This window comes from Macrotis lagotis, chromosome 1, assembly GCF_037893015.1.
Source record: "Macrotis lagotis isolate mMagLag1 chromosome 1, bilby.v1.9.chrom.fasta, whole genome shotgun sequence".
NCBI lineage: Eukaryota > Metazoa > Chordata > Mammalia > Peramelemorphia > Peramelidae > Macrotis > Macrotis lagotis.
The window spans coordinates 78,520,721-78,536,165 of record NC_133658.1 but is presented as its reverse complement, the minus strand read 5'-3'; the positions used below and the strand labels follow the sequence as shown (position 1 = coordinate 78,536,165).

The 15,445-nt window shown below is 36.7% G+C and overlaps 1 protein-coding gene across 4 annotated transcripts in view; it reads left to right on the top strand.

The window, feature by feature from the left end:
* Positions 1–15,445, top strand: part of LOC141500263 (zinc finger protein 69 homolog) — a 46,537-nt gene that overhangs the window by 8,602 nt on the left and 22,490 nt on the right. For all 4 annotated transcript variants that reach the window (XM_074203340.1, XM_074203334.1, XM_074203349.1 and 1 more), the window contains exons 2-3: positions 4,378–4,610; positions 6,251–6,336. In XM_074203340.1, coding sequence (XP_074059441.1) covers positions 4,595–4,610; positions 6,251–6,336 — 102 coding nt within the window. In that variant the 5' untranslated portion in view covers positions 4,378–4,594. The remainder of the gene's footprint in view (positions 1–4,377; positions 4,611–6,250; positions 6,337–15,445) is intronic.

Sequence of the window (15,445 nt, the reverse complement as noted above, 5' to 3'; positions counted from 1 at the left end):
TTTTTAAATGTGAGAAACACAAGCATATAAGGACATGTTTCAGAGCAAGAACCCACACTCCTTGGTAAAATGACTAGATCATATGATCATAGATTTAGAGCTGAAAGGGACCTTAGAAGTCATCCAGTTTTACTCTCTCCCCCTGCCCCCACCAATGAATCAATGAAGACAGAGAGATTGGATGATTTGCTCAATGTTATACCAGTAGGCCATGGCAAAAATAAGCTCCTTATTTCAGGGTCATGCTCTGTCCATTGTGCCACACTAACAGCTTTGCCAATCTGTCACACATTTAAGCATTTAAGTGCCAGACTCTGAATGTGAGAGGAGCCAAGTATAAAAAGGAGAAAAGTAAGAAAGGGACAGATCATGAAGGCTTTAAATGCCAAATAAAGCATTATTATTTTAAAGTGATGGAGTCAATGGAATTTATTGAGAGAAGGAGTAGATTGAAAAGGGTCAGACTTGAGCTTTGAGAAAATATTTTTGGCAACCAAATGGAGGATGTTTTAGAGTAAGGAAAGATGAGATAGACCAACCAAAAGATCACTGCAGTAGTTCAAATGATAAAAGATGAGGACTTATTCCAGCTGGGATGGTGGCTGTGTGAAAGAATATATATAAGAGATGACCTAATGGTAGAAATATCAAGATATTAGCAGCATGGATATATGAATTAAGATGACGCTGAAGTTGCAAGTCTGATTGACTGGAAGAATTGTACCTTCAACAGTAATAATGAAGTTTAAGGCAGTAGACATGGAGGAAGGGAATGAGTGCTTTGGATCTATTTGTTCTAAAATTCTAAAAGTTCTAAAAGTAGTGTTCAGGAGAAAAGTTAAGCCTTGCTAAATCCAACTGAAATGTGTGAGATCCCAAGGTAGATAATGTGAAGGAAAAAGGGAAGGCAACCCAACACAAAGCCTTTCAGAACATCACACAGATATTAACTCTGTATCAGTGAAGAGAGGACACCTAAGGTGTGTCTGCATGTAAAAAGGGGAGGAACCTTGTGTCTGTGTGAACAGAAAGGACTAGAGACAGTGTGTATATGTGTGGACATGTGTATGCAAACACAGGTGTTCCAGAATACATGTAAGCATTGCATGAGTGACAATGCAAAAAAGTGAGAATGAGTCTGTTCTGTTAAAATTCTAGAATTCAACCATGATCCACCTCAGTTCAGCCTCATAGTATTATGGACTTCCTTAAATTTAAAGAATGAACTTTATATATGGGCTGAAGTAAGGGCCAAACTACATTTCCCAGAATGCTGAGAGTTCAAGTTACCTAACTGTTTTTTAGAAATCCTCTAGGATTCAGGGCTCCAGGTGCTTTTTTGCCATCTGAGAAATGGAATCTGGACATGAAGTGCTTTGACCCAGAATGTTTGGGGAAGGGTAGTTCAGCAGCTCTGCAGGTATCAGGGAACCTAATTTGATGATGTGACAATTGCTGGTACCTTTTTCTCTGGAGGCTCCTGGCTGGTGAGTCAGCCCAGACTCCTCCTCCTCAGAAAGACGTAGACACAGAAGGAGGGAGAAGTAGAAGGGCCTGGCCAAGTGTTAGTAGGGCTGGGGGAGGGATAGAAATCAAGGGGCTAGAGGTAAGTGTGATCCTGTCTTTGTCCTTGGGTCTGTGGGTGAAAAGGGGAAAGGACCCTGTATCCATGGGACTGTGTGTCTATGTTTGTCCATGTGTCTATGTCTGAAGAAAGAGCAAAGGGTCACAAGCATGCACGTGTTTATGGTAAGAGAAAGACTGAAGAAGAAAACTGTTTCACTGTGACAGAGGAGAGAAAAAGAACTCTGTGTGTGTGTGTGTGTGTGTAAGAGGAGCAGCACGTGAGATGGAGACAGGGAGCAATTATTAAACACTGACTAATTCATAGTCATGGTTCTAAATGATGGCTATACAAAGAAAAGCAGTCTAGAGCTCACAGTCTAATGGGGGGGGTTCAACAACTCTGATAGACGGGTACGTTGGAGGGAATCTCAGAGGGACATAGCTCTGTGATGGACAGGGATGGGGAAGAGGCCCCATGTATGTGTTTGGGGGTGGGGAGGAGAGGAAGGCTGTGTGTGTGTGTGTGTGTGTGTGTGTGTTTGGAGATGAACTCTTCAGTAAGTGAAGAAGAGAGGATGATGTCCTATGTGTCTGCATGTGGAGAAGGAAGGAACCTTGTGTCTTTGTGTGAGTACAGAGGACTAGAGACTCTGTGTGTATGTGTATGTTTGAGCAGAGGTAAACAATTTTGTATCAACAAACTATATTCAGGAGCTATTAGAGATAATCAGTAGAGGGAAGGAAATGTCAGTAAGGAATCATGGGAAAGAATTATGGAAAATGGAATTCAAAAGAGAAGAGAGATGTGTAAACCTGTGTGTGTGTGTGTGTGTGTGTGTGTGTGTGTGTGTGTGTGTGTACACACAAGTGTATGAGGGGGAGGAGTGTGACAAGAAGGAAGAGGAGAACTGTGTGTGCGCCTTGTGGGTGTGTCTGATAGAAAACAGGAGCCATTGTCCCTGACTTTGTGTGTAAAACGAGCAAAGGAGCCTTGATTCTGTGTGTGTATAGAAGAGGGGGACTTATGTCTGTCTGTGAAAGGAGCAGAGCCCTTTATCCCTATGTTTGTGTGAGAGAAACCCTGTATTTTTGTGTGTGACATAGAAGAAAAGAAGGGAAGGGGGGGGGAGAGAGAGAGAGAGAGAGAGAGAGAGAGAGAGAAAGAATGGAAGTAAGGAAGCCTGTGTCTGTGTATGAGAGAGGAAGGGAGAAGATCACTCTATGTGTGTGCTTGGGACTAGAGAGAAGCCCTGGGTGTTTGGGTTTGTGAAGAGAGAAGTCCTTTGTCTCTGTGAGATGACAATGGGAGAAGTTTGTGTGAGAGGAGAAGAGCTCTGTGCCAGTGTATCTGTATGGGTGAAAAGAGGCAGAGCCCTTATGTATGTTCTGTGTGCCAGGGGGTGGGGAGTGGGGGAGAGAAACTTAGGAGTGTGTGTGTGTGTGTGTGTGTGTGTGTGTGTGTGTGTGTGTGTGTTAGAGAGAGAAAGAGAGATTACTGTATACGTATAAATCTGTGTGTGTGTTTGAGAGAGAGAGATTACTGTATACATATAAATATGGAAATCTCTGTGTGTGTGTGTGTGTGTGTGTGTGTGAAGAAAGGAACTCTGTGTGTGAAAAGAGGAGTTCTGTGTACATATATATGTTTAAAAAAGAGGATTGTCCATGTGTCCATCTGTATGTGTCCATGAATAAGAGGAACTTTGTGTGTGCAACAAAAATGGAGGGGAAACACTGCCTACATGTGTGGGAAAGGAGGTGTTTTAGTTTGTGTGCAGTTTGTGTATGTATATGTCGCTGTGTGTATGTGAAGAAAGGATTTCTGTATCCATGTGTCTGTGAAAAGAGGAGCTGTGTATGTAAGAGAGGAGGGGATAAAAGCACTCTATAGATATATGAAGGTCTAGGAGGAGAGGAACTCTGTGTATAGGAGTAAAGAGGGGAGGAAGAGGGACAGAGGACTGGAGCTCTGTATTCCTGTATCTGTGTTTCTCTTTGCAAAAAGAAAACAGGAGCCCTTCTTTGTGTATGAAAATATGTATAGGAGTCCTGTGGCCATGTGTGGCTATGTCTGTGTGTATGTTTGTGAGAGAGAAACCCTGTATTTTTGTGTGTGACATAGAAGGAAAGAAGGGAAAAGGAAGGGGTGTGTATGTGTATGTGACAGAGAGAGTGAGAGTGAGAGTGAGAGCGAGAGAGAGAATGGAGGTAAGGAAGGAGGGAGAAGACCTTGGATGTGTATTTATGTATTTATCTTTGTGTGTTTGTGTGTGTGAAGCACTGTGTATGTAGTAGAAGAGGAGCCCTGTTTCACTATGTCCATGGGTATTTATTTCTTCAAGGAGGATCCCCATTTCTTTGCATCTCCATTTCTGTCTATGGATATGTGTGCTCCGTGTGTGTGTGTGTGTGTGTGTGTGTGTGTGTGTGTATAATATTTTGCCACTTGTAGCCTTTCTTACTGTATTGTAAATCCCTTGAGTGCAAACATTTTATATTCTTCCTGAAAGTTTTCATCTCCTATAAGACCAAGCATACTAGCAGTGAGTTAATTGTGAAGTGAATGAAACTTACTGTCTTGGATTTATTTATTGTGTTTCTAGCTGTCTCTAGGAAACCCTGAAATCTGTGAGACGGCGACTATTAGTCTTCCCCTGTGACTCAATCCTTTGTTTACTTCCAATAGTCCTTTAATAGACATTTAAGGGACCTGGCTTAGCACACCAGGGGGTATATTCTGTTGGAGAGTGAGGTATGAACCCCAGAGTGAAGAAGGTCCCATCTAAAGGGAACTTACTTTTCTTTCTATAGAGTCCTTCGACAAAAGAAGGGGAAGGTAGGAGAGGCCCTTCTGAAGAATGGAATCTCTTTTAGGAGAACATACATTGGGGCTTTGTTAAGAATCTTTGTGTGAAGTTGGAGACTGCTGGTACAAGTCCTAATCATCTTGCCCTAGGAGACAGTACCTGAGAAATCGGAGCATCCAGTGAACAACGAAGAAGTAGTGATTATAGAAAATCTGGTGAACATGTTTGAGAAGAAAGGTGAGGATTGCAAAATGGGAAAGGGGAGAAATCTCTACAGAGAGGGACAGGCAAACTTAGCTCTTTGTTTCTACATTCCATTTTTCTCTTGTCTCCTTTCCACTTCCCCATGTCTACTTTTTTTTCAGTCTTTAACCGATAAGCTATCTAGGGTACATGCATGTCTCAATCTCTCCTGCTCAAAATGTAAGAAACCCAAACAACAACAAAACCACTGTTCTTTTTATTCAGCCAACATAGGTTGTAGTTTTTCCAAAAGAGGCTTTCATTAATAGAAAACAAAGGGGAAAAAGTTATATTGTGTATAAAAGTATAAAAATATTGAATTTCCTGAGTGAAGTGTTCTCTTGCAGAGAAGAATGACTGCCCCAGCTTGTAAGTATGCCTTGTCCTAGGTCCTTTCTATCCCCTAAACACTATCTAGGAAACTTGCTCCAAAGTTTCCAATTTCAGGTCTTTGATGGTCTACCTTCACAGTCCTCTTTCATGTATCCTAATAATCATAGGGAAAGACTGATTTAGGAACCTGGCTCCTAGCTTGATAAGATAATGCATTAATTGAGTGGTGTTTGCAGTAAAAGGAGGACATTTTTTTTAGTTAGAGACATAACAAAAAATTAGAGTTGTGCATAGCCTTTTCAGTATTTTCTGAACAGTATAAGGAAATATTTTCTGGTAAATAGCTATGGTTCTTTTAGAACTTGAGTAGAGTTGACTTTAGACTACGAGGGGCTCAGTGAGTGATTATATTCATATATTTATATATTCATGATTATATTCAGTCTTAAGATGACCCCTGGAGTAGTTAGTCCTGGTCTCCTAGCTCTTCAATGGAAAAAAAATGCTTTGGAAGCCAACATTAGGATCATCAAAAGTCTAGATAGAAAAATTGAGGCAACGGGTAAGAAAATATTGGAGGTGAGATTTGATCTCATGTACCTCTGAATCTAGGACCTAATTCTCCTTTCATTGGTTATTCCTATGCAAGGTAAATAGCCCAATCACCCACCCACCCTTTTTTAAACCTTTCCTTCATTTGATGATACTGGTTGTGTTTTTAGTGTGTAAATGAATTAAACTTTTTACTTGACACAAAAGCTTTCTGTTTTATTATCATATTTTTATCTTCACAATAATAATAAACATTCAAGGTATGACTGGAGAGGTAAAGATAATTACCCTAAATCCCTCAACTAGTTAGTGACAGAACCAAATTTATAATCCAACCAGTTCTGTGCTCTCTCTTTTGGGTCACATTGCTTCACTGACAATAAAATCAAAGTATGCCTTTTCTGAAGAATGTGGAAAATTGAAGCAGAGAGGGAAATGGCAATGTTTTTCTTTGCTAAGTGAGAAGGTGATTGAAGCAGAGACAATATATTTTGTATTCATTATCAGTGAACATGAGAACAGATCTTTGAATTCTGGTCTGATTAAATCTTAGAAATAGAGTTCTGACTTCAGAAAGTTAGAATCAAGGACACAGTCCAGGAAGGGGAATAAGGATCCTACTGGACTCTCTTTGGCCTGTGTGCATGCTTGGGGAGGTGATCAAATCCAAATGCAGTATTTCCTTTTCTAGCTTTGTGGGTTTGAGAGGTGTAGGATGGTCTTTCTTATGGTTCTTTTTTCTTTTCCAGCTCTTCCTGACAAGTATTACCTTCTCCCCAAACAGAGCACAGACGTGGAGGAAATGACCTCTGGGTTTCTGGCATCTAGATCTCAGGTGAGCTGGGTTTCTTCTCTCTTCTTAAATACCACTTCATCTTTCACAGAGTATAAAGGTTTCTTTCTCTTGTTTTGAAGATTTCTTGTCCAACATGATATTCACTATTGTGTTAAGGCCTGTGAACAGAACAAACATATAAGACAATATTATATACCCTTAGTAGAATGTAAGCCCCTTGAGGGTGGAGATTGTTTAGTTTTTGTCTTTGTATATTAGCACCTGTTACACTTAACAGGTTCTTAATACAAATTCATGGGTGAAGATACAGGCCTTGCCCTCAGAGGGATTCTAAAAAAGGTAGGAGCATACTTTTTTAATTTTTGATTTTTTTGATATACTCTGTTTTGATGCAATAGATACTTCCCACAGACACCTAAACATACTTTTTATATTGTTACCTTTGTGTTTTTCATGCCTAAATAAATATTATAATGGCTATTTCTTGTGTACTTAGTTTCCTCTACATGTGTTCATCTTAAATTCTTGAGAGCAAATATTATACACATAAAGTAGGTTCTATGAAATGGAATTTATTGATTTTTCTGTTTTGTTTTTAAAAAATTATGTACTTTGTTCTGACATGGCGGAAACTTCCCAACAAAGATGCAAATAACCCCACCCCACTACCTTCTGAAGTTAATTTAATAGAACTTCATGAAAAAGTTTATTGATTAGGGGTGGCTAGGTGGCGCAATGGATAGAGCACTGGCCCTGGAGTCAGAAGTACCTGAGTTCAAATCCAGCCTCAGATGCTTAATAATTACCTAGCTGTATGGCCTTGGGCAAGCCACTTACTTAACCCTACTGCCTAGCAAAAACTAAAAAAAAAAGTTTATTGATTGTTAAGCAAGGCAAAATGGTCCTTGACTTTGACAGCATGTTTCTAACATTGACAATTGTATTTGACCAGAATTTTACTTCCTCTCCATGTTAACTTCACTAATGTATATACTATTTTCTTTTGACTCCGCATTCTTTTTTTCTGTATGACCTCATACAAACATTCCAGTGGTTTTCTAAATTCTTCATATTTCTTATTCCTTATGAATAAGTAAAATTCCATTATATTTTGATGCTAGCAATTTTCAGCTAATCACCATTCACTGAGTAAATTTAATTGTTGTTATTATACATTACTATGGACATTTCTGTACCCATGGACCTTTTGGTAACTTTTTTTTTGCATAATTCCAAATTACTTTCCAGAATATTTGAAATTATAACTTTACCAGCAATGAAAGAACATGCTATCTTTTCCAAATATGTACGTGCTTCCACAGTTAACTCTGGTGATAATTTGGGAAAATCACCAGACTCAGTCCTGATAGAGAAATCACAAAGTCATTTCTTTTTCAGCTTAAGTAGACATAAAAAGCAGTTCTTCAAACACCTGGATAAGAGTCTAGGCAGGAAGGTACTTCATGGAATCTTCCAGGAGCGGTTTGAATTATGGCCAATGGCTATACTTTAGGGTTAGAAGCAGTCCCAGATCTAGCAGGGATGACTGATGATGGTCAAGAAGCAGGAAGATTTGTTGTGGACTTGGAAAAAGACTTGAGTCTGGGGGAATAGTAGATCAGGAAACTAGTGATTGCCCAAGGATGAATACTAGGCAAAAAGTAGAAACAACAGAAACAAGTAGCTCTGTTACTTTTACCCAGGTCTCTAACTTAATGATTGTCCTAACTGCGATCTGTAACTGAATAAGAAGGGCAGGCAACTTGGACCAAGGAGCTACTTTCAGTACTGCTACTCTTTACCTGCAGAGCCTAACAGCTAGCTGACAGGATCTGGGGCAAGTAACAGTCTATTGATGCTCCATTCGGGAACAAGATTACAGTCATATAGTCTATATATCAACCGGAATTATTAACTTGCAGAATTCAGACCAGAAAGGCAGTGAACAGATTTTGCCCTAGATTAAATTATTTTGAGTAAACTAAAAACTTGCAGTTCCCTAGCCTGAGCAGGCTCAGAGTTAACTGCAAAACACAGCATTCAATATCCAGAGAAAGCAGCATCAAGACCAGAAAGAACCCAGAAAAGTCTAGTCATTCCTATTTATTGACCTTAAGAAAAGGTTTCAGTTTGGGAAATAATATTGGAAGAAAGAGTAATAATTATAATAATAAAAAGATTAACAACAAAAAGAGATGTTAGAATGACGAACACACCCAAGACACAAACCCAAATGAAAACAATAATTCAAAACATCTATAGGTAAATCCTCAAAGAGGAACACAATGTGGACACAAATTCAATTAGAATTCCTGATACTCATAAAGAAAAAGTTAAAACTTATTTCATGAGTGAAATTAGACAGTCATGGAAACAACAACAGCAACAACAACAAGATAGAATGTATCTCAAGAAACAAAAGGAACCAAAATGAAAACCACCAAGAACATCAAAACCAAAATCCAGAGTTCCCAGATCAAAGTAAAAAAAAAATCCTACAGATAGCTAGGAGGAAAATTCAATGAGAGATCACAGTCAAGATTATACAAAATTTAGCAACTCTCATAATAAAGGAGTGGAGAACTTGAAATTCAGTAATCCAAATGGCAAAAGAAATAGACTTATAACCAAAAAGAACTTATTCAGCAAAACTGAGAATAATCCTATAAAGGATCTTTAATTACATAGAACTTCCAAGCATTCTTGATGAAAACTCCAGAGCTGAAGAGAAATTTTGAAATACAAACATAAGAGTAAAGAGACTAAAAATAGTAAAATATGAGTGAATAATCAAAGACCAAAAAGGATGAAATATTTATATTTAAGTAGTGGGATAAGATATGGATCCCTTGATAATCAAAGTCTTCAGGAGTCATAGAGAGAAGTAAATGAGAGAAAGCCCATGAGGGTTTTTTTTTGTTATATTTTGATGCTTTTAAGAAGTAAGGGAGGCAGAAATGAAGACATGAGAAAAGGGGATGAGAAATTATTTCACATAATCATGGTTGTATAATTAGAAGATAATATAAATGTGGAAAAATGGGTAAGGGAACAGTTTTCATCTGAATTTGTCAAAGTAGATCAAAATACAGATACATAGAGAGTTGAGTACAGCAATATTTCATTCAATAGAGAAACAGGAGGGAATGGGGGGAAAAGGAGGGGATGGAAATAAGGGGGGGGTAAAATGAGAGAGAAATTAATCATAAACAAAGCTCTAAGCATGGAGGGTAGATCACAAATAAGTGTTTAAAAGGAAAAAAAAGAAATGGTAAAAAACCATTGAATGAACAAGGAAGCAGAAGCAGATTACTTCAAACCAAGAACACTGATATGGAGCACATCACTTAATATCTTCTTTTTAAAGTCAACTTGGGAAATAGTGGAAAAAGTATAAGAGAACAGAATGAATATAGGAAAGCACACCAGTCATTTCTGTGAATATGAATGTGGATGAATTTACCCATAAAGCAGAAAAGGATAGAGGAATCAAAAAGCAAAATCTGAAATAAGTTGTTTACAGCAAACATGTTTGAAACAAAGATTTACACAAAATTAAAATAAGGGACTTTATTTAAAGTTAAAAAGACAGGAGTAGGGATGGCTAGGTTGCACAGTGTATAGAGCACTGACCCTGGAGTCAGGAGTACCTGAGTTCAAATCTGGCCTCAGACACTTAATAATTACCTAGCTGTGTGGCCTTGGGCAAGCCACTTAACCCCATTGCCTTGCAAAAAAACTTAAAAAAAAAACCAGGAGTGACAATTATGATCTCAGATGAATCAGGAGCAAAAACAGTCTTAGTTAATAGGTAAATAGTAAAAAGTTACTATAAACAAAAGATTAAAATACTTAACATATATACACCAAATGGCAAAGCATCTAAATATTTACAATTAAACTGAAATAAGTTACCAAAAGAAATAGTGTTTCTCTTTTAAATATAGAATATAAAAAATAAACAAGAATGAAATTAAGGACCTAAATGGAATTTTAGAACAGTTATATATGATAGACTTCTGGAGATTACTGAATGGGAATAGAAAGGAGAATAAGGTAGGGACAGAGAGACTAAGGTGCATATTGGGGGGGGATCCAGATTTAGTGGGAACATCCTGCTTAAAATGTAGAATACTAAAGATCTTAAGATAATGGAGGTGAGATAGTTACAAGTTATAGCAAAGATCAGAGTGTGAGCAATAGTAGGGAAGTATAGATGAATATAAGTAGGCTTTACACTATTGTTTCCAAAAAACTGGTATTTTTTGTCACATTATTTTAATTTCATGTTTTTAAGGTAAAATTTTGTTAATTTAAAAATGAAGTTTAGCTAAGTTTTTGCTTCTGTAATTCTTTGATTAATAAAAAGGAATATTCAATAAAAATAGCATTGCTTATGTTAAAATGTACTACATATAAATGTCATGAAATTCAGGCAAGGTTGTCTGAAATCTTCAAATATAATTGTTTTAGTAACTAATCGTGGGCCTTAGTTTTCTTATGTAAAAAAATAAAAAAGTTGTACTAAAGTCCCTTAAAGCTGTTGATTATGGCAGAAAATGAAATGAATTAGGAAACCAAGTGCTAAAGTCATTGAGGAAAGTGAATTTGCCAGAAAGATTTAGAAGGGAAGAGAGTGATGTAAATAGGTGTTAGTCAATAAAATTCATTATTTTAATTTTATTTTAAATATTTTATTTATTTTATTAGTTTTTAACAATTTACTGTTATCAAATAAATATCTTTCATATGCTTCATTATGCTGAGCAATAATCATACAAAAAAGACAAAAAGGAATCTGCTCTCAAGGAGTTTGCAGTGAATTGTAAACAATGATGCACAAACTATGTACATCTTTATACATATTTATCTATACATATATATATGATACAAACAAGCTATACATACACACACACTATATATATATATATATATATATATATATATATATATATATATATATATGATACATTGCAAATAAACAGAGGGAAGGAACTAGAATTAAGAACTGGGAAAGGCTTCTTGTAGAAGGTTAGATTTTAACTGAGACTTGAATGAAGTCTGGAAAGCCAAGGAGGTGGAAATGAGGAAGGAGCACATTCTAGGAATGGGGAACAGCCAATGAAAATGCTTAGAATGGAGAAGTGAAGTCTCTCATTTAGAATAACAACAAGGAGAAAGGGGTCACTGGATTGAAGATCCTGAAGTAAGGATGTAAGATGTAAGAAGGTTGTGGAGTGAGTAAAGATTGTGGGGTGGGGGAGGTAGTTTAATAAGGGTTTTGAATGTCAAACAAGACTTTATATCTGATTCTGGAGGTAATAGGGAGACACTGGAATTTATTGGATGGGAATGGGAGAAATATGGGCAGATCTGTACTTTAGGAAGATCATTTTGATAGCCGAATAGATGTAAATCAACCAGCAGGCTACTGTAATAATCCAGGTGCTAAGTGATAAGAGTTTGCACCAGGGGTTTGGAATTGTCATAAAAGAGGAGGTATATGTGAGATGTTATGAGTGGAAAGGTTTAGTCAAAAGACTGGATAAGAAGGTGGGGTGAAACTGAGGAGTCAGGGATGAAATCCAAGTTGGGAACTTGGATGAGTTAGGGCACAGTGATGCTCCCAACAGTAACAGAGAAATTAAGAAGAGGCAAGAGGTTTTGTTTTGTTTTGTTTTTTTTTAAAGATAATGAGTTCAGTTTTGGACATGTTAAGTTTAACTATCTATGGAATATATAATTCAATATGTCCAATAGTACTTGGAGATGCAAGACTAGAGGTGAGTAAAGAAGTTAGAAATAGATAAATAAATTTAAGAATCATTAGCATAGAGATGATAATTGAATCCATGGAAGCTGATGAGATCAATGAGGGAAACAATATAGAGGGAGAATAGAAGAGGGTGCACTCATAGCTAGTGATCATAGCTTAGGGGAGAATCCAACAAAGAAGACTGACAAGTAGTAGTAAGATAGGTGGGAGGAGAACCAGGAGAAAATAGGAAAACCTTGAGAGACCTGGTGACTTGAACTTCAAAAAACTAGACATTTTTAAATAGTAGAGGCAGAAAAGCAGATGGAAACAAGTTGTCTCTCTAGGAACTCTTAAGTTTGTTTTCATTTTGGTCATTTCTATCTTCATTCCAGGGACTTACATAGGACTTAGAGTGCTGCTCTAAAGGATAGAATTTTCTTTGCATACCCAGCATTTAACACAAGGTCTTGTAAATGGTAGGTGCTTCATAAATGCATGTTCACTTGTTGATTAATTTTATTGTGGAAGGAAACCAAATTTGGGATTTGTAAAGAGGCAAACCCCTTTTTAGCAGATCCACACACTCGAGGAATGTTTGTAATAAATGGTAACATTCAAATTTTGTCCTTGCCTCATGGCTTAATCCTTTGCTGCTATTCCAGCTAATGGATCATGTATTCAACCCTTGTAGTATCCCTTATCACTTCTCCAAAATGCTAGGATTCATGATGTTTCACTATTAACCATGTAGTTCTCCTTTTCATAACTACTGTCTCTGGGGCTGTGATGTTCTACCATTCTTTTGGACCAGGATTGTAGGGATCAGGATATCCAGGATATCTCTCCACTTCATTACTGCCCCTGTTTGCTTCCAAGCCTTGTTCCAATAAGTTCTCTCTGTCTCTCTGTCTCTGTCTCTCTCTTACTCCTATAAAAAGTAAGTTGCTTCTATAGGGTCAGGAAAAAGTTGGTGACAACAATATGAATCAGTGAAATCATTCCACATACTGTTGGGCAGACAAGTACCAGGACTAGAAGATGTCCTCAACATTTTCTATACAGTTCTAAAATTCCATAATATAAGTGGAATTTTTTTTTTGCTATAGCCACAATAGAGGAGGTCAGCAGAGACATGAGAAGAGAGGATGTAGAAATAAATTACCTAGGTTAATGTCTGGATTCAAGGGTAATTATTAATTGTTTCATGTCAATTTTGAAGGAAGCCTTCATTGTAGTATTTTTGATAGCTGTGCTAGGCCCATGACCGTTTAACATTTTTATCAGTATCTAAAAGCATAGAAGTCATCCTTGTGTAATTTGCTGATGACATGAAACTCGGGGAATCAGCTAATACATTGACTGTAGAATCTATGAAAATGTCTAGAAAACTGGACTGGATCTCCTAAGAGTGAAATTAAAATCTAACACAAAATCTAGAATCTAGTATAACAAGATAAAACTTAATAGGGATCAATGTTAAATCAAGGTTAAAGAATTAACATCACAAATATATAGCAGAATCGTGGTTAAACAACAATTTGAAAAAGTTCTGATATTTTTATGGGCTGCTATTTCAATATGAGTGAACAATGTGATATGGCATCCAAAATACAATCAGTTCTAATGTGATCTTTAACTACTTTGGCAAAGCTTCTTGGAATAGGGAAATGACATTATACTCTGCCCTAGTTAGACCACATATTCTGGCCAATTCATTTTAGAAAGAATATTATTGAGCTGGAGAACATTTAGAGTATAATCAGGATGGGGAAATGCCTTGAATCTATGCCATGCAAGGATCAATGTGAAGAACTGGAAATCTCTAGCCTAAAAATAAGATCTAAGGAGTTACATGATAGCTATCTTTTACAATCTGAAGAGGTATTAGACTTGCTGTTTTGCTCCAAAAGGCAAAATGGGAAAAAGTTTCAAAGAGAATAATTTAGGCTTGACTTCAGAAAGTATTTCCTAACAAAAATGGTATGGACTGCCTCAGGAAATAGTACTTTTGCCCTCACTGCAGGTCTTTAAGCAAAGACTGAATGTGAATTTGTTGGTATAGTAGGTAATTTCTTTTTTCTTTATTTGTTGAGGAAGTTGATTTTTGAAGTTCCATTCACCACCCATCTCTGAATTTTGTAATTCTAATGAAGTTTTGTGCAACAGTTACTCTTAAAGATATTCTATTAAGTTACAAATGAGTTGTAATGGAGAAACATGTAACCCTGTAGTAGAATATGATTTTGAGTGCAGGGTCTTTTTCACTTTTTTATTGGTGTCTCTGGAACCCAGAATATAGTAGGTACTTAATAAATGCTTATTGGCTGAGTGCTCTTGGCACCACTGTGAGGAGAATCTAAATCAGTGAAATTATAGGCCCCTAACCTTAAATAAATAGTGTAAATTAAATATAATGGATAAATAAATAAATAAATAAATGAAAATTTGTGTGGTGCTTTCAAGTTTGCAAAGCTTTTCCTCATTATTTTCTACATTTTGAGATGGGGAAAACAATTTCTGAGAGGTAAAGTGGCTTGTTTAATTATCATACAGGAAATAAGTATCTAGGTAAGATTCAAATGTAGATTTGAATTCAGTTATCTCTACTGGGCCACCACAAAAATACTTGCTTGATGCTTTTTCATGTCATGGAAGTGATTCTGGGTTTTTTTTTCCCAGTTATCAGCAATCAAGCAGTAGATCAGGCAAATTTTACAGTGTTGAAAATCTTTTGAGAATTCTCCAGTGAGAATTAGAAATTGATTATTATGTCCTTCCCTAAAAAAGTATCAGTAAGAAAATTTAAAATGAAAGAGCCTTTAAAGTAGTTCAAAATATGCTTTTAATAGTACTTTAGTATAGAGATGAATTTGGCAAAATATGGTGAAAAATGTGAGAAAACATGTTTCAGGATTAAGATAAAAGTAGGGCTGAAACACATATATTTCCCAGAAGGCTCTTAGATATCATAAATACTTTTAAAAATAGAGTTAAAAAGCACAGCTTATGGTGAACATGATACCAACTCACAAAATAATGAAATTGATTTATCTTAATAGACAAGAAACAATTGGTTAATTAGGCAGGAGCCATTTCTCTCAGCAAACATCATATACCTACTTTTTGCCCGGCATCATATTAAGTTGCTGGAGAAAGAAAGAAAGCCAAAAAATGGCCCCTGCTCAGAGATTGCAGTCTAATGGGGGAAATAACATATAAACAATTAAGTACAAGCAAGATATATAAGTATGTTGCCACTGGGATTTTGGGGTTACCAATTAAAGATAGCAATTGGGATAACTGAGAAGTGAGGGTTACTGAAAGACAAAGGAATTCCCCTGCTCTTTGAGATTTTAAGACTGCTCAGGATTTTATTACAAATTATCACAA